This window comes from Oryza sativa, chromosome 9 (genome assembly GCF_034140825.1).
Source record: "Oryza sativa Japonica Group chromosome 9, ASM3414082v1".
NCBI lineage: Eukaryota > Viridiplantae > Streptophyta > Magnoliopsida > Poales > Poaceae > Oryza > Oryza sativa.
The window spans coordinates 21,978,819-21,999,036 of NC_089043.1; the positions used below are offsets into that span (position 1 = coordinate 21,978,819).

The 20,218-nt window shown below is 41.2% G+C and overlaps 1 protein-coding gene and 1 pseudogene across 2 annotated transcripts; both read right to left on the bottom strand.

Moving 5' to 3' along the window:
* Positions 1-378: 378 nt before the first annotated feature.
* LOC4347307 (ubiquitin carboxyl-terminal hydrolase 17) lies at positions 379-12,846 on the bottom strand. 2 transcript variants are annotated; one of them, XM_066304331.1, is made up of 12 exons: positions 12,251-12,846; positions 9,771-10,437; positions 9,601-9,689; positions 7,745-7,830; positions 7,498-7,660; positions 6,907-7,027; positions 6,637-6,794; positions 6,239-6,323; positions 5,856-6,068; positions 5,454-5,515; positions 4,779-5,338; positions 379-748 (listed from the first exon to the last, which is right to left on the bottom strand). In XM_066304331.1, exons 1-12 carry the CDS (start codon positions 12,661-12,663, stop codon positions 702-704), a joined length of 2,664 nt encoding a protein of 887 aa, XP_066160428.1. In that variant the 5' UTR covers positions 12,664-12,846; the 3' UTR covers positions 379-701. The 2 variants fall into 2 exon arrangements, with proteins under 2 accessions (XP_066160428.1, XP_015651433.1); XM_015795947.3 differs by lacking the exon at positions 379-748 and having other exon boundaries at positions 4,381-5,338.
* Positions 12,847-17,381: 4,535 nt separating this feature from the next.
* On the bottom strand, positions 17,382-19,130 carry LOC136351720 (uncharacterized; annotated as a pseudogene).
* Between the last annotated feature and the right edge of the window lie 1,088 nt (positions 19,131-20,218).

Below are 20,218 nucleotides of genomic sequence, written 5' to 3' on the forward strand. Positions count from 1 at the left end.
ATGCATGGCCGTGCCCCCACCGGCCTATCACGTCTGCACCTCTGTGCCCATGCAGGCCTAGTATTTGCCGTAGTAGGCTACGCAGTGCGTCGCATGGACAGGGAGCTAGAGAGAGCACAAGCTATTTATGCACGGGCAAACTTTAGTGTGGGCTACTGCATGCAGACACAGGCCACTGCATTTGGAGGGTTGTTGACCTGAACAGCACCCGGTCTTGATGTGTGTGTGTGACACATACGCATGCATGCACACACATTATACAAACGGATCTCGTACACACACACAGCCCGGTCTGGGTGTTGTGTGTCACACACAAACACCACCATACTACACGCACGTAACACAAACAGGCATACACGCATAAACACCAACCAAACATAACACAAGTACAATATTTTGCATTGCACGCAGATTATTGGTGGTTTCTGAGATTGTCAACGTTATGTTTACACAAGACAGTGCATTATTAGTCGACTTATGCAGTTATTTACGCTGAGCTAACCTAGCTACTATATACTCTATTCTACATGTGAAGTTTTTGTTTTGTTTTCTTCTTGTCGCCTAAACATACAAGTTTTTGTTTTGTTTTCTTCCTGTCGCCTAAACATACAAGTTTTTGCTTTCTTCAAGTTGGTGGAGTTGGAGACGATGATGGACGGTGTCTGCTTCCAACTTGAAGATAGCATACCTCCATGCCCGTTCTACACGAACGGAGCATTGTATGCTGGTGGGTATCCATACATGGGATCTGCAAAGTATATAGTGTGGGGCAGGGTATAATCAGCATTTTTCAAAATAAAGTGTAAAACAACATTCTTATAAAGACAAATTACAATGATATCTGCAAAACATTGTGCAGGGTATAATTAATCAACATCTCTGAAAGTGTAAAGAACATTTTTATAAAGACAAGTGCAATGACATACAAAATTTAAGAAGGGCATAAACAAAATTTTCAAAATAAGAATCAAAATTTCAAAATAAGTGTAAATAACATTTTTATAAAAGAGAAGCTACAATCATGTATGTGTTATACATGTCTATTCAACCCCTTTTAATTTGCCACCTTGGAAACTAACATATATAGTGATGGCTTATAAGCAATCCCCTCTCAAATTCGACTCCCTAGTTTGCCATCACAAGAGTACACTAACACGCTCTCAGTCAACATTTTGGAGCCAACCCGATCGAGCGAGTGAATATGTCACAAACACTGGTTGGGGCATCGCCATACGTTAGCTACAAAATGTGGCTAAACTACCCCCAATACTGTAGAGGATAGAATATCCATATGATACTTTGGAGTTAAGTAGACCAACCATTACATTTCAAGGGTCTAATAAGTAGTCCTTTTGGATATATTAGGAGCACACCAGTGCCAAGCAACTTGACCAAGTATATGGATAAGTTGAAATCACTCTTGACACATGCTCATAAACAACTGGTTGGCTTAGAGCTTCGGTGCTATTTCTCCTATCTAAAAAAAAACTCCTAAAACTAAATGCAAATTTAGTACTAACAGCAGAAGACCAAAATACCCGTAGCACGATTTCTGATAGCCAGATAAACATAATTAATTACTAATGCTTTTTATCGGTACTCTCACTATATCCAGATTCGTATATAAAAGATATTTTTTTATTGAGGTAGTAGTCTACACTACTATTATCACCATCTAAAACTTCTGTAGATGTAAAACACTAGCTAGAAACAACACAATATTGATGCACGCATCATATCAATCTACTAGAAGACAGGTAGAAGTTTTTCAAAAAATATAAAGCTTCAACTCTAGAAGTTGGTTTTTCCCTAGATGGAGAAAGTAGCAAAGTAAGAAGGCTAAGAATCACAAGTGTACCTATCACACCTTTTGTTTTGTAGGGAGAAGAGTAACCAAGCCCAAGGAATTAATAAATACTTCATCCGTTCCAAAATATAGTTATTTCTAGCATAATAGCATATCCTAAAATGAAGCTATTTTTTCACATATCCTCTCCTCTCAACTAATCACAATCACTCTATTTAGGGGGTGTTTAGATGGGGCTAAAACTTTTAGCCCATGTCACATCGGATGTTTGGACGCTAATTTAGAGTATTAAACATAGACTAATAAAAAAACTAATTTCATAAATGAGAGCTAATCCGGGAGACGATTTTTTAAGCCTAATTAATCCATAATTATCAAAAGTTTACTGTAACATCACATTGTCAAAATCATGGCGTAATTAGACTCAAAAGATTCGTCTCGCGAATTAGTCCAAGCTTATGGAATGGGTTTTGTAATTAGTGTATGTTTAATACTCCAAATTAGTGTCCAAACATCCGATGTGACAGGGACTTGGAATAAGTCCCTAGAAACCAAACAGCCCCTTAATGTTCTCATATGATTTCTTTTCTCAACCAATCACAACATTCTTCCCATCATTTGCATCAACCTCCTTAATACTCGTGACTATTAAAAAAACATTTTTTTGGGACAAATGCAATAGAGGGCATGACAAGAAAAAAAAAACACATTGTTTGAGAAATAAAAGCAGCAATGGAATATTTCTTACAAACAACAATTGAAATAAATATTAAAAAAAGACGACTGAATGGAGAACAATGAAAAGGGGGCCGGGCTAAAGTTAAAGGGGCCATGGATAATACACCTTGCTTGTCTATAGTACATACCCTACTCCTATTTCAAGAGCTCATATATGTAAGATAATATTAATAATAATAATAAAGAAAATGTGAATAGGTACGTGTTTGACTAGGGGGACACATTTAACTATTTGCCACTTTTAATACGTGACAATTAAGGATTTGTCACTTATTGTTTATGACATATAAGCCCTCATGTGTCTATGATATATGGTTTTAGTGGTAAATCTTTTATCACCACTCGTGAGAGTGGCGCAAATAGTTAACCATTCCTTGACTAAGAGTCAAACTTTCACACACTCGTCTAAGCTTGTGCGTAGTTTGTAATTAATTTTGTGGCGTGCCAGTATTCCTATACCACCTTTTTTTTTTCTATTTTAAAAGGAACACAACGAAAGGCCCCGGAAATTTCTATAGCACCTTTGGCCATTCGCTTGCGGTTAGGACAAGTGTTTCTATTTAGATTGCCACACTTTAGCAAGAAATGTTTGGCATGGACAATATGTGCCACCATAAAAAAATGTTTAAACCAGACTTGTTTCTAATGTCAAGTGGATTTGGGTACCATAGATCATTTAAAAAACACGCACAATACAAAAAGGCAAATAGCAGAATGATCAAAACCAATGTTAGCCAAACAAATTTGCAATTCAATCTAAACAGAACAAGTTAAAGTGTAAAAAATAAAATATGCAAAAAATGATTTAGTTATAAAGCTATTAATAAAATATGTGATCAGAAAGTGTGGACATGTTCTTTTAATGAGGGTAGGGACCCACCCAAATGCCACTCTCAATCAGGATCATATAAGTCAAATGACTACGGACTATTTTGGTTTGATAATAAAATGTGTCATACCAAATTATTAGTATTTTGAATAGTATTTTGTCTAGTGTTTGGTCAAAATGTGTCAATAGCACATATAAGGGGCCAAAATTAAAACATTTCCAACATTTGACGATAGTAGCAAACTAACAGGCCCTACAATTTGGAAACCTACTCCTACAAGTTTCACGGCCTGGTTCAGCACAGGTTGAACAGGCCGTAAAAGTTTACCTTCCATCCTGTGAAGGACTGAAGGGTTTCCCACATGGGCTAAAGGCCCATACGTTAAACCCATCCATTTATATAGCATTTGTAGTCTTATGGAGACACCTCAAGTACTGAGAGTTGCTGACTCCCATCCTTTTCGAGTGATTAGCCGTGGTTGGTAAGTGTCTGCGTACAAATATTTCCATTGTGCAAGGCTTGTGCTTCCAAAAATCTTTTAAGAAAAACAAATAGTTGGATGGCGTTCAGAATGCTCAGGACCTTCCAAAAGATCACACCAACTCTTTACAGATTCGGAGAGAGGACAACAAAGATAAAAACACTCGGCTTCCATCTTGATTATCTTTTCTCCACCGATCTATAGAGCCAGAATTGTATTTAGTGAAAGATTAGAGCAAGTAAACAAAGTCTCCCTATTATTTTTCTTAAAATTATTTTGAAAAAAAATAAAAGTGTATTATGCACAAACACAACCTTTACATATAGGCTGTGTTTAGTTCAGCGCAAAGTTTGGATTTTAGTTGAAATTGGAGATGATGTGACTGAAAAATTGTGTGTGTATGACATGTTGATGTGATGGAAAAGGACTAAAGTTTGGATCCAAATTTTGGATCTAAACACAGCCATAATGAGTAAGTTGCACCAAAAATCGACCCCACTAATCAACCCAGCTAAGGAATCATGTCAAGGTGAAAGGATGGACGCCTCTTCTCATAGGTCTTGTTTGGATGAGCCTCAATCCTAGCCCGTCAACATGTGTGCCAGGATTTTAGTTCAAAATCCTAGCCCATCCACGTCGATGGGTAGTAATTTCAGACTATCCAAACAAGGCCTTAATGAATGCCTTTTTTATAATTGCAATAGTGTATTTATACAGGATAATAAATTATTAATCTACATCCCAAGCCCCCTGTATCAATAAATTGCTTGGGCAATCCTCTCCCTAGCCGCCCTTCTAAGTAAAACGCTGCCATGGCCCTCTCCAGGGCCATGGTCAACCTCCCCAATCGTCCTACGCTGTTCTGTTAACTTCCTATTACTACTACTAATGTTGCTACTTCTACTACTATCGTGGTGTTTACCTTGGTTGGAATAGAAGAATGGCATCACATCACCCTCATCCCAGCCCCCTCTGCCGGCCTGATGCTGGTGCTGGTGCAGCATCTCAACCTCAGCTGCTTGATCCACATATTGACTTGAAGTGCTGGGGTTCAAGCTAGACCTCTGCCGCGAATAGCTAAGTTCATGTTCCTCAGGTATAACCACCGTGCTTACAGGGTACATTTGATCCGAGCTTCCAAATATGTAATCATACTCCTCCATGCTGGTCGAATTCCTTGTGCTGTCAGTGCTATCACTACTGAAAGTGCTGGTTGACCCTGCATCAGAGTTGCTGAACAGCGAGGAGCTGTCACTTGGACTCGGGGACTCCACTACTGTATAAGATGAGCCACCGAATGTGTAGGTGAGGTCATAGACTATATGATCTCTACATGACTGCCCACCTTGGTGTCTGCTTAAGTAACTTCCTCCTTCCAAAGATGGTGGTCCTGGATCCACCATCTGCTTGGCTTTCTTTGTGCACGATGAGTCTTGAGCAAGAATCATTTTCCTTACAGAGTTTGGTGCCCGTGGTGAACACCTGATATTTCCCGATTAATTTAAAGGAATTAAGGATACCCAGAAAAATGAGGCTACAAAATATACTGGATAACAGTGTCATCATTGACTAAGAGCAGGGAAAACCGGGTTTTTACCTTGCGTAAAATAGCATGTATGCACACTTTGACAAGACTTTTTCCAGAGAAACAGGTTTCACCTACAGACAGAAATACAGAATAGTTGGTGATTTAGAACAGAACATCAGTTTATGTAAGAAAGCAGAGCACATCATTCTTATGAGATCTAATAAATGCCTAAGTATTTCGCTGCTATTTACAAAAAATGAACACATCTGGTTAATGATCGAATAAGAGGTCTAGTCCGTTGATTATTTGGAATCAATCCAGAAATAGGGATGACGAAAAAAAAAATGGTTGTCATGATAGATAACACACAATAAGCTTAAATGTCTTCCAGTATCTAAAAACGTGTACTTAACATATAACACACATAAATACATAATGTGGAAAGGACATAATGTAGAAAGAACTGCTTACCTGGCTGTCATCCATCTTGTGCCACTTCCCTTGTGTGTCTTTGACATAACACACATAATGGCCAGAAAAGGCTGCATTCATAACATCATGATGGACAACCACAGCATAGAGCTGGTACACGGGGGAAATATCATCTGCTGTACTCATGTAGTTAGACAAATTCAAGTACTCCGTGAACCTGACAGCCTTGTTGATCTTGCCAAAATTACCAGACTGTCCAAACAGGGAAAAGTGTCATTGGAACATAAACAAAAAACTGCAGCATTCAGTAAACTTTATCTGAACAAACACAAGAAAAACTAACCCAACATAAAGTGGACTAGATCTCCTGAGTGCATATTGAACCTTGAAGTAAGGAAATAACCTAAGAGTTTTAATGGTACCTGATATCTTTTCAGCGCAATAGTCAGGATGTTTGGTGCTTCTGATATTGTCAACTTCTTTTTGGCACGTTCATATGACTTGCATCTGCCAAGGATAATAGTTTGAGGCATATCAGATTTGGCAGCAAAAAAGCAGGGTGATGTCAGGTACTACAAATCAATAGAACTAGACCGCTGAGTATGCATTGATTTCTCCCATAAGTTCCAGTAGTTAGATTGTATAAACCATCACCAACCTGAACTCCTATGGTGTGTTAAGTCAAGTAACTATAAGTGCCAATACTTTGTTTCAAAATCAATTCCCAAAAATATACATAAACTTTAATTGACTGCATGGTGATGAATGCAAGAAGCTTAGTCATGACCACATCTAAACAATGGAACAAAATCAAACCAACCTGCTGCAATTGTATCTATTATCACCATCTAAAATTTCTGTAGATGTAAACCGATGAAGTGCTTCTTCAAGGGTATTGATATCCCCATCTATTTCAACAGTAAGATCCAAAATGCGTTCACATTGTTCTGAACTGCCTTGACACATTGTGCATTTTATCTATAAAAAGGAAGAACAAGTTGAAAAGAATAAACAATGTAATTTCACTGGATATGATATGCTGACACTAGAGTTTCAGACTTGGAAAAGTTGAGTGTTTTGTGAAGAAAACCTTCGATCGTAGATAGCCCCCAAATATTAACTGCACCAGTGTTGTTTCTTCAGGCAGCCCATAAACACCGTTTTTCTTGGCTTCCTTCATGCTAGCAGATTGCATAGTATCAATTGCATACCTGTCAAAATTTATAAAACAGTTGAATGCAACGAAAAAACTAATAATGCGCAGAAGATCTGATCATCTGTCTAATTAAAACAGGATTCTTTCTAGAAAACATCCCAAACTTGGAAGTTTGTGACCAAATACCTTCAAGTCAATATTTTTCAAGAATAAAGTGTAACTGTGGGAGTTACAATAAGATTCCCTTTCCAAACGAAACATGGGTCAGTGCTAGTATATTGGTAAGGAAAACACCAGATCAATTTTGAATAAATACTACTTCAGAATATTTGTCACAGCAATAACATAAGTTTTGCATGAGTGCATGGCCAAACCATTATTTTTTAAACGAAAAGGTGTACCCATCATCATTCGTTGACATTATACAGCACATTATCAGCCTGAGTCCAAAAATACTGATTTAACTTGACTTAGCTACCATCAAGGGCTTAGCATTACAGCCAAGCAAATAAAAGAAAAACATACCTGAGAAATTCATGAGCATCTTCTTCTCTACCGGGGCCAAAGCTACTTCCAATGTCACGCAAATGAGATAGTATTCCAGTAGGTGACAAGTGAGATTTTCCTCGCCTACCCTCCAGAATGAGTTTTTCAAACTCACACATGAAGCACCATTCCTTTTTGGAACCTAGAAAACATGGCATCAATATTTGTTATTCATAAAGAAACATACCATGGTATGTAACACAATTCTGGCTTAGTATTAAGTTACAATTTCTTGAATGAAGTCCTTCCGTAAGGTATGCTGTAAGTGGCCGCGTAAATGCCAAGCACTGAAGAACAGCATTTGCGTAACAACTGAAAAGAAATCAAAAGAGGGAGTTTAGGCAAATATTACAGCATTAAGCATCACACTTGGATTAAGCAAATTATTTACACATAACATAATGTGCTCTAACATGTTTATATATTCTTTTTTTTCCTTGTACGTGTAAGAGAGCTGTGTGTCATTCCATTAAAAAAGAAGAACAAACACAACACCACACCACACACATGTTTTATATTCAATCAGTCACAACATGATAGAGAAAAACTATAATGCAGGGGCAAAAAATCCTGCTGAAAGCAATCCTACGGTTGAAAAAACAGTAGTTGTAAGTTTGGGCGAGAACCAAAAACACAAGGAAAAATCAAGCTGAAGTGTGCCTATTGCGCTAAGCTACCTGCCTGAGCACTAGTATCTGCTACCACAAATCATTTCGGACACATGCTGTTATTTTTTAATCCGCAGAATTTGCCATATTGGAGCCTTGCATGCTATTGAAGACTTTAACCCAGACTTTTCCTCTTCAAGTTTCATTAAAAAAAGGGAACTAGACATTTAGACACATTATTACCTTCTATACTTTACAATATGTACCTCGTCATACTAATTTTTGTGGTATGCCATGTAGTATGCTTTTGATCTGTTGGTGTATAACACCAATGCACGTGTCTTAGAAAGATTAGACAATTTGATTCGAACCATCTAATGTGAAACAATGAGATATGGGCTCTTATAAAATGCAGTATGCTAGATTCTGTCAGGATACAGTAGGGTAATGCTCATGTTGCAGCCTATGTACACCTTTCAACTTGCCAACAACACAGGACACTTCCTTTCTAGTAGAGGGAAGCGTATAATAGAACTGCCGTTTTGTTATATTATTGTGGTTTTTTTTTACATTAAAAGAATAACATTGTGGAATCATATGCAACTTTAAAAATCTGATTATTTATCCATGCTATTGCAGATAATACATATGTGAACATCGTTGCAAATTAATAACATTAAATTGATAACCCAATCTTAAGATCATGTACATTGATATGATTTATTACTTAAACCTTTAACACTGCATGTGGCCCTGCAAAATCTACAACACCGTTTAGTGCATTACAACAATGTAAAAAATATTACTAGTGTCGCAAGAGTGCAACTATCAAATGTTGCTGAATAGAAAATGATTGGGTTGACCACCAATCTATGCTGAATAAATGCGTTGTCTGCCCGTATCATGTAAAAGTTAATAAGTCCTATTGCCAGTGCAATGAACATAGTTAAGTCCAATGTGAAAAAAAGGTGAAACCATCAAAAGTACATGTATTCAAGACAACAGCATCATCACATGTTTGATTTCATCATCTTTATTAGCTATCTTCTACTGAATAAAATGCTTCTACATGGACTACTTGAAGTACAACAATAATATAAGCATATATATATATATATATATATATATATATATATATATATATATATATATATATATATATATATATATATATATATATATATATATATATATATATATATATATATATATATATATATATCTGTGTGTGTGTGTGAGTTGGCACATGAGTTAACACAAGGTCATTGATAAATCAAATCATTCAAACTACAGTGGAAGAAGAAAATCAAATAATGAACAAACCCATTTTAAGAAAATAGTTTAGTAATGACATGCATAGGTATAAATAATTGCCAAATGAAAACATTAGGATCGACCTAATTAAATGACATAAATGTTCAAATCAGTATGATTCCTCACATGTGATATTTTACAGGTTCATTATTTGATTTACCTATTCCCAAGGTTCACAAGACCAAAAGGGCGCAGCTCCACCTTGTCAAAATTGTAGAGCTTGACAAAATGTTCATACGGAAAAAGTGTCTGAAAAATTGAGACAACCATTAGGTAATTTTAGTGTAATGATATATGTTAATGATTAAAAGAGCTTCCAGTTTTATTTACCATTTCCGATGGATAATGCCTCACAACTTTTGCAGCTGCTTGTTGCCTGGGAATATTCTTTACCAATGACCGATTATTTGGCATAGCAGCTTCTTTCTCTGATCCATGAATAGAAGAAATTGTGCCAACAGTTGACACAGATGGCAAACCTCTCGAACTTTTAAGGTTGTCTGTGCCAGAAGCCTGTTTGTTAGAATGGTTCAGTTCAGGTTCCGACGTGGTAGACCGTTCAACTCGAGAACTGGAGCTGCCTGCTGAAGTCTTAGAGAAATTCTCATTAACAGTAGCATCCTGAATATTGCAAGCTTTACCAGAAGTTGGGAGCCTAGAACTATCAACAGATCTAATCCTATTGTTGTCAAGGACATCCTCAGAAACCTTTGCAGTAATAGATGCCTTCTGACCTCTCATCTTCTTTCTTTCATTATCTACACCATCGGAGACAAGGTTTGCCTCAGACAATTCAGGCACAGCAGCAACTGACTTGTTGACTTCAACCGCTGGTTCTACGCTGGATTTCACACTTTGTTCAAATGAATTGTACATTCCAACACCCTTTTTAACACTAGAAACTACTGTTATATTGTCAGGCCTGGCATCAACTCTTGGTGGATGGCATTCATCTTTATGGCCTTGTCTCCAGTGAGATATCTGGCACTTGAAGGTACTGCAACCAAAAAAAGGGAATTACTGAAGTAGCACATTGGTTATAGAACAGATAACATAGATATTATTAACGATCTTAGATTGATGCCACACAACATAACTTGCAAAGTCATGATAAAAAAAACTGCACTAAACTAAATATTTCTGATATATTAACCAATAAATATAGATAAGATGGAATCACATAAGAAGGGGAAGCGTGGAATTGTTGGACCAAAAGACCTAAGCCTTGACATGGAGTAAAACAGGAAGTGGAGATATCAAGTCTGGAATTGTATACTGATCTGCAATATTTACAAATAATAGTTCCATGGGAATTTGAATTTGTTTAAACGCTTTTCAGGATTCATTTATAGCTCAATACCTTCAAAAGAGACATTAAGATATAAGTGATACATTTCAAGGATGTGCAATTGTGCATAATGTAGACAACCAAGCCAACCATTTCCAGGAATTTGGAAACAATTAATTACCCAGTTAAAGAAATATATAGCGGAATGAAAATTAATTCAATAAATGAAGTGCTCCATTTTTTAATAACTAGGTTATGTTGGATAAAAATGCACATAAAGTGCATGTTCTTGAGTTTAGATTAATGCGCAACTTTTAAGTTTTGAGACCACCCAATGCATTTGTTTCATGTCCTTTTTTCCTACAATTAGAGATTTGGAGTAGCATCCAAGTTAATACAAAAAAAAATAGAAACCTAGCATTTCGTTAAACAATACTAGATGTAAACAGAACTCCAGAACACGGTACCATATTTATTAGGATTATATATTAGTCTATAGGCTGTTTGACATTTTGACAGTGGTCTAGATTATAGGAATTGATAAGCTGGGGTCTAGATCACATATAATATACCCAACAGAACAATTTTATGTAATCTATGTGCATATTTATTTTCCTAATCTGAAGAAGACATATTAACAGGTTATCTGAAAATAAGGTAATTCTCTGAAAGCAGCGCCAATGCTCAAAATCCATTGAGCCAAAGTTGATTGTACAACAATTCTAATTGGCTGATATACTTACTCAGAATCAAACAATAATATCCTCATACAGAGGAAATTATAGCTTATCTGGTATTTACATATAACACACTCCATACATAACATCACCACATAGCAAAATCTTGCTTTTTCCAAAAAAAAAAAAAACTAAATATTACCAGTTAGAACTAATAAAGGATTTTTGTGGTCATTAGTTCTCATACTGAATATTACACATAATGGATACTTTAAATTCCTAGAAGCACTGTTAATTGCCATACTTTAGGATTTACTCCTATTTCTGGCACATCTTCTTCACAGTCCCACACTTCCACAGGCGCTAATGCTACCACTGCTTAGCACAACTGTGCAACTGTGCCAGAATACATGTCTTGCAAGTGCTGTCCGTGACCATTATTCCACTAGCATATCATTTGATTGAATTTATCATTTTATATTAGAAGCTTCAGAAATAATTGTCAGAGGTAATGCAGGTTCTAGCATGTCGGTGTTGAGCAAATCATGTGTTGAAGTGTTATGCAGTTTCTGGTACTCCAAGTTCTATAAAGTTCTATGCAACAAATATTTGGGAAAGGGAAAACACGCTCAAGCTCAACACAAAGAACAGGTGCAGTGGTACTCTATTAACATTTATGAACCATTCAAATCAGTGGCGTAGCAGCGCCCTTGTTTTTTAGGAAAGCCAAACTATTTTTTATGCCATTTGCACAATGCCACATCATAATCAACATGAATTGCACGGGAAACAACTCGACATGAATTGCACGGGAAACAACTCTAGGAGGATGGTAAGTCACTGACCAGTATTTGACCCCTTTGCAGCGCTTGCATCTAAACGTGGTTGGCCTTCGGCACACCACGCACACCCCTTTCACCGCCGCCGCCGCCGCCGCTGCCTCCGCCTGACGGGCCGCCGGCATTTCCAACTCCACCGCCGCGGCCTCCTCCTCCTCCTCCTCCTCTTCGTCCTCCCGCGGCGAAGCCACCTCGGGCACCGTCCACAGCGGCGCACCCGCCACGCCGCCCCTCCCCCGCGCGTAGCAGTACGCCTCGCGCTCCGCGACCTCGGCCTCCACCGCCGCGAGCCTGGCGAGGCGCCGCACCTCCTCCCTCCGCGCCGCGGCGCGCCGCAGCGCCCCACGCGCCACCGCCACCACCGCGGCGACCGCCACGGCCACCACCGCCACCGCGAGCGACAACGCCGCCGACGCCATCTCCCTCCTCTACCGCTCAGTCGACTCCCCTTCCCCCGCCTCCGGCCCAGCGCATAGATCTCACCCCCGCCGCCGAAGCCGTCGCCGCTCGCATGCACCGGGTTCCCCCCCAACAAGCCACCGCCCCCACACAGCCCGGAGATTTAGGGTTCGCTCCACCCCCGCTCCGCTCCACCACCACCCCCCCTCCCTTTTGTCGTCCACCGCGAGTGGTAACGCCAGCAGCGGAACACTCCGGAAGGCAGCAGCCGCGGAGGAGGCCGCGCCAAGGAGTGACGCGAGGGCGAGCCCGCGAGGCGGTGGGGGGTGGAAAACGTGAGAGGAGAGGGAGAGAGCAGCCGCCCCCGAATGCGCGGTAGTAACGGCTGTTTCTTTCTTCTTCCTCTTCTTTTTTTTCCCTCTCTCTCCCGGCGGCGCGTCACCGCGCGCGAGACTAGTCACACAGGCAAGGCACGCGGCGGCGGCGGCGGCGGGCGGCCGATGTGGGGGGAGGAACAGCGGGAAACTGTAGATAGGTGGCGGTGGCTGGCGCGACCGGCGGGGTCGCGCGGTGTCTGAGAAGAACTGCGTGGTCGTCGTCGTCGTCGTTGCATTTACTCCGACATCCTCAGTGTTAATCACGCATCCACGCTAAGATTTGGTGTTTTAAAATTTGATTTATTTATTTATTACTAATGGTGTTTTAAAAATCGATTTGTTTACTGGGCTGAATGGAGTATTTTATTTGATGAATTAGGTGTTCATGGGATGTCATCCTTTTATAAAAAGAATGCTGTTTTTTTGGGTTCCTTTTTCAAAATGATGAGGTCAACTAGTATTATTTTCTAGTGATACTGTATCATGCAAGATTACGGCCTATGCGACTTCTCGTGACTCGGTATCATTAGGTGCTTGATACTCTCCCCGCAAAAAAGGAACTTGATAGTACTCTTTTCTTTTGCTTTACTTTAACAGTTTAACTATAATTTTGTTTTGGGGCCACTTTGATAAACTTTCTGGAGGAGAGAAATGAGGTCAGCAAGTTAAGGCGTGTGCATGCATGCAGGGGTGAGACTTTGCTCCAAGCATATCTCCAAGCATGTCAGCAAAGTGCTTAGAAAATTGAATATTGATAACCCACCAGGTTCCTGGCCACATGTCATTGTTGTTCGTGGTGCAACTTTTTGGTTGTTTGACACATTTGTGAAGCTTGAGGTCTTTTTCACGTGGGGATAGGTTGGGAATTTGGATGCCACGGTTATAAGTTTATCGCATAGGCCACTTTTTTCATCATCGTTGTCGACGTTCTTGTGAAAAGTGCTCAAAGGTCGTTAGTAAGTATCAGTTGATATAGATGGGTAGTTGGACATAAGCATTTGTTTCTTCATATGATTATAAATGTCAAAATATGCTCACAAAAGACGTGCAATTGGATATTAAATCATGAGATATGTATCTTCCCTGGTTCACTATTAATTTCAAGGCTCTTTATTTCACTCTCACCTTAGTGTAATGTATGCATTCTCGATTTAATCCACGGTATTAAAAAAATCTTGATTTGATAATACACTTAGATCTTTTTTTCTAATGGATATTGACTATTATTGGAACTTTAAAGTTTGTATTAATTGGTATCTCCATCTAATCAAGAGTAACATAGCATTGGGCATGTGCGTATTTGTGGATTGACTTTACCTTCTCATAATAAGTCTACTCACTTCTTGTCCAACAGAACTCAACGATTCTATAACCTTTTTTTTTCTGAGAAACACACCCCTTCGGAAGATTGGGCGGGCACAACGTACGCACACTCACCCCTATGAGCATGCCACTAAAAGAATAATTAGCCATAAATGCGAGCACCCGTGTCAAATCTAGGATTTGCACTCACCCCTATGAGCATGCCACTAAAAGAATAATTAGCCATAAATGCGAGCACCCGTGTCAAATCTAGGATTTGAACCCGGTGGGCTGGTTCCACCACAAGGAACCTAGCCAGTTGAGCTATGCTCACTTCATAACGATTCTATAACTCTCAATTCTTGTCAAATACTCCATCCGTTTCACAATGTAAGTCATTCTAGTATTTCCCATATTTATATTGATGTCAATGAATCTAGTCATATATGAATGTAGAAAATGCTAAAATGACTTACATCGTGAAATGGTGGAAGTAGAACTCAACTATTCCATAAACTCTACTAGCTATATTATTCTTTGTTTTCATCAACTATTACCACTTCTCACAATAAGTGTTTCTACTATGTATTGTTACTTCTGCCACCTAGCGATTGATCTACCTCCAAGGCAAGTTAGGTGTTCGCTTAGGATCCGACACTTCGTATCCACCGCCGATTGCTAATTTGCTATGCCGACCGATGTTAATATTTGAAACAAAGCTATCAGTCATTGGAAAACTCTGTTAGTCACCAAGACTCAATTGTGACATTGGCTCTGTCATCAGCATACCTAAGGTACGTTTGAATCTTCTAAAGATAAAGATGAAGATAAAGATTAAGTGTTTCACGTAAAACGATATGATAATAATATGTGATTAATTAAGTTTTAATTATTACAAACTTCAAAAATGGACTAATTTGATATTTTAGAACAACTTTCATATAGAAAGTTTTCGCACAAAACGTATCGTTTAGCAGTTTGAAAAGCGTGCCACGATAATCCAAAATTTTATCATCTACTAGTATGGAATTTCACCATGACAGTTCTACAATGACCTTACAAATAAGTACCACCAGTGTAATACTTATATTGAATATATTGTATACATGAACGAATACTTTGCACTGCCGCTTACAACATGCATGTGCTGCAACCTTCTCCTTTTCATGACGCCATAGGCCAAAATAACTTTTCAATTAGTATCCTTTTCCATCACCATCAGCAAAATTCTGATAGAGACAAACTTAATTCATTGTTAATTAATGGAATCTTATTGTAGATCCTTTTAGGTAGTTGTGCTTTCTTCCTTTTCGTGTTCTCCGATCCGCTGAACATTCAAGAAGAATTAGTTGTGATTAGCTGATATTTGTTGGCATACTACTTTGCGCAGTTAATAATTAACTATGGCTGTTGATTCTCAACTAGATGAAATACATGCCAGGTATCCGTTATTTAGGTGAGAAATGTAACTATTGAATGTATCATTTTATCTTTTGCCTAAAGTTGTTTCATTATTTTAAGAGAGATTATAACTCTCTGGTTTGGTGCTGGCTTATCAACACACACTGTCAAAATTTAAATCATAAAACACAATTGTAGAGTTGGTTTTTGGCCTTTTCATTACATATAGTCGTTTTTTCAGCTCTGGTTTTTAAACCATTAACAACAAAAATATAAAAGTTTTAGCTATAAATTATCTTCATTGTTACGTTTATTTTTCTATGCCTTACCCATCGTAACTCCAGCAATAAGTGCTAAGATTTTATTTATTGCTTTTTGTTTCATTCTATGATTACAGAAAAAAATCTAAGTTAACATTTTATAAGTTAAATGAGTTGGTTAATTTGAGAAAATCATAATGTGTATTGTTTTGAGCGGTCTATTTATGAAACCCAATTTTAAAGTTGAAACGGTACGAAAAAAAAGTGTACTATATAACCCGCAGATTTTAGGGTAAATTAGATCATGTCATTGTAAATGTGCCTATTCAGAAATGTTATGATAATTCGTCTATTCGTAGCCCATGTGTCGAGGAGTGATCCTCTCTAGCGGGAGGACGTGAGGCCCCCCTTTGTGAGTTTGGCCGGGGGAATAGGGCGCGATGGTCAGGAGTGTATCTTAGCCGTCCAGTAGGCTAGTATGATGGGTGGCGGTCAAGTGGGAGACGGGGGATTATCCAGGTTCGGGCCGCTGGGCAGCGTAATACCCCACTCCTGTGTATGGATTTATGCTTATGCTGTTACAAGAGATCTCAAACCCTAGAGCGACAGTTGGCAAGTCTTTTCCTAAGGTTTGAGCTACCCAGCGTCGTCCCTTCGCTTGGTGGGCAAGGTCCCCTTTTATAGTTTAAGGGGATACCATATGCACCACCTCTACCCGTCTCGGTCCTGGAGAGGGGCCCATACCGACCTGGGTCGAGCTGCCACCCATGCCCTAGGGCAAAAGCAAAGGTGGCTGCTTGTCCTCAGGTGGCCCCCAGCGCCGTCCTCCGCATGACACGGGGGACACTCCTTGTCATTCCTTCATAAATTCCTGGAGACTTTTGTGGGCTTAGCGCCGGTCGGACATTGATCCCCCGTTATTGATGGGACGGGGCATACCTGACACAGGGCGGGACGTGGGTGCGCTGTACCCGTCCCATCCGCTGGTGGATGGTCACAGCCCAGTCAGGGCGACTGACGCACGTCTAATCGCTGGGCGGCGCACGACCAGCCACGCCGCATTAAATGCGGCGAGGGGGCGGTTGGGGCGGTGCCCATAAATGTGCCTGATAGCGCTCCTATCTCCGCCCACTCGACCGCCACGTGGCAGCCGAGTGAGGGCCTCAGGGTGGCGCAACCCCTCGAGCCCGAGGGGTGCAACGGGACACCCCGAGGCCCCTAGACGGAGGTAGGCGCCTCTTCGGCTATTCGCTGCCTGCGCGTCCGTCCCCCCCGACGCGGGGGGGGGGGGGGGGGCGGGCCGCGCGGCCACATGGCTGGGGGAAAGGATTTTTTCCCTTTAGCGCACGTACCCCTGGGCCCATATCACCGACACCATGCCACTTAAATTTTATAAAATTAGGAGCTTGCCACTGTCGTCACGTTTTCCATCCATATCTCTTTTTTTCCCCCATTTTCTTCCTTCTTTCTCCTGTCTTCTTCCCTTGAGCGATGTTCTCGGCAAGAGAGGAGCAGCATGGTGGCGTCGTCCTCACCGCACGACTTGCACGACTACTTGGATGCCGTTGGCAAGGTGGAGGCGTTGTCCGCCACGACAGCGAGGGCGTCGGAGTCGCCGAAGCATTGGGCGGGGGCGTTGCGGAGGAGGAGGTGGTCGAAGGTGAGGCGGATGCCAGCCGCAACGGCCTCGTTGCTGCAGGCGAGCCCGCACACGCCTGGCTCTCGGTGGCAGCGTGACGGAGCAGCTCCTCTAGCTCGACCACGTGGCGGTGAGCAGCGTCGAGCTCGGCCTCCTTCTCCCGTAGCCACTGCAGCCAACGCCAACGCCATGCGCACCAGCACCTAGCACTGCCTCTCCGCGCCTGCTCCAGCCCGTCGTGCATCCGCTCACACTCCATCCGCACTACCGCGTCGATCTTCGCTCTATGTAGGCACATCTCAGACACCAGCGCATCTCCCATCACTGCAGCCGAGGCCACTGACCACCACCAACCAGCAGTAGCGTCGTGAATGCCGCCATCGCCACATATTGCTCCACTATCTCCCTCTCCCGCTTCCTCGACACCCCCATCACCGCACCACTACAAACCCCACAGCCATTGTTGCACGTTAGCTCGCTCTGCGCCGTGTCACTCACCATGATAGCGCAGTCATACCCACTGTCGCCATTGTTGAAGCAACCACCCAACGTTGAGAACATCACTGAAGGAAGAAGACGAGAGGAAGAAGGAAGAAAATGGGGGGAAAAGGAAAATGGATGGAAAACATAGCGACAATAACACGGTTCTAATGTTGTAAAATTTCAGTGGCACGGCTATAAATAGACGAATAGTAATGTTATTTATCTGAATAGGCACATTTGCAATTGCATGATCTAATTTACCCTCGATTTTACCCAAGTTTGAAAATCAACAATAAGCTTCCAAACGACCAAACCATACACAATACATCCCTAAACTTCCGGGGCCAACCCATTCAATCCAACCTTCTCAAGGTAAAATAAGATGATTTTTGTTTGTATGGTGTTTATCATCGTCATATAAGCTAAAACTCGGGGCAAATAATAAAGCAAACGATTTGAAAAGTTGAAAGATGAAAAGTGTCCGGTTTAAAATTAGCTTTGATTTTAGAATTTGTAAAATTAAAATGCATCTTTTTTCTATCAACGGTACTTTACTTACCAAAATGCACATAGCAATTTCCATTTAACCTATAATTTTCTGAATTTGAAAACACCTTTTTCACTCTTTCTCCCTTTTCAAAAGGGGTTAATTTGATCCATGCCATTGCAAATGTGTCTATCTAAATAAATGCCATTACAATTCGTCTATTCGTAGTCGTGCCATTTTTTACAAAAAATGTAACCATGCCATCGCCGTCATGTTTTCCATCATATTCCCTATCTGCACGTGGGACCCACCCGCTAGATTCATCTTCTTCCTCTATCCTCACCTCTTCTCTCCTTTTTTCCATCCCTCTCCACCACTTCTCAGCCTCCATAACTGGGGGAGTGGCATGGGTGGAGCGATGAGGCAGGAGGAGGAAGGCGATGAAAGGGGAAGAGGTGGTTGGCTTCGGTGCGGGGAGGAACCAGAAGAATCCATCGCCGGCGAGAGGCTGCTGCCGCATGGGCTCGCCGCCGGCCATGGCGCCTGTCAGGGTTACGGGTAAGGTATACCCTCTACCCCTCGATATACGTCACATATCGATATGGTATGCTTGCGCGTATACAGACGTTCTCAGCATAAGTTAAGGAAGTCCATCACGGAGTCTATAGATGGAAAGAGTCCTACTCGGATAGAACTGGGTCGTCATTGTATCGTGTCGGGTCCGATATCTCCGAGTCCTACTTGGAGACCAGTTGACCTGCGGTATAAAAGGGACCCCCCGGGAGGACCTAAGGCATCAAATCTCAGAGCCAACACATCCACCACAGCCTACGAAGCCGGAGCTTGTTGGAGCCAAGTCACCGGGAGATCTAGTCGGATCAACTCAACTACGATCCCGACGGTATCGTCGAGTTCCGCTATTCCCTTTGTAATCTGTGGTTTCTATCATATAATCCCATATCAACTGGATTAGGGCTATTACGTACCAAGGGGCCTGAACCAGTATAATCCATGTTTCCTGTTTGCTTGATGTCGTACTATGTAGATCCTCGTACCAGCGTACCCCAATACCCTCTATATCCGGTTTACGGGTATCCCCCATCGACAGTGGCGCGCTAGGTAGGGGCACTTGGTGCTCAAGGTTCTACTACTATGACATCCAGCTTCGTCGACAACAGCGTCAACACCAACCTCAACTAAGGAGTTCCTACTTCAACAACACTGGTGTGGACTCAAGTCGGCGAAATTGTCTTTCCGGTTTACACCACAGTGCCGATCTTAGCTGGTCCGCCAATAGCCGGAAACGAGAACGCAGTGGCTACAACCCGGGGCGACTCCATGTCGAAGGATCCTCCCGCCGAAGCGGAGATCGGAACGTCGACGACATCCGAGCCCGAGAAGGATCCTAGTGCGGCCAAGCCTTGTTTTTCCAATAGGAATCACGAGCCGACGAGGATTACTTCCGAGGTGACAAGGTCCTGGTGTCCTATCCACAAAACCAGGAAACACTTCCTGCAAGCCTGCTGAGTCTTTCTCAACGTCCATGCTGAAATTCGTGCCTGCAAAGAGCGTGAAATTCAGCGTACCTCTCCAACTCGTGATGTCTATTGTTCTATTCACAAGACA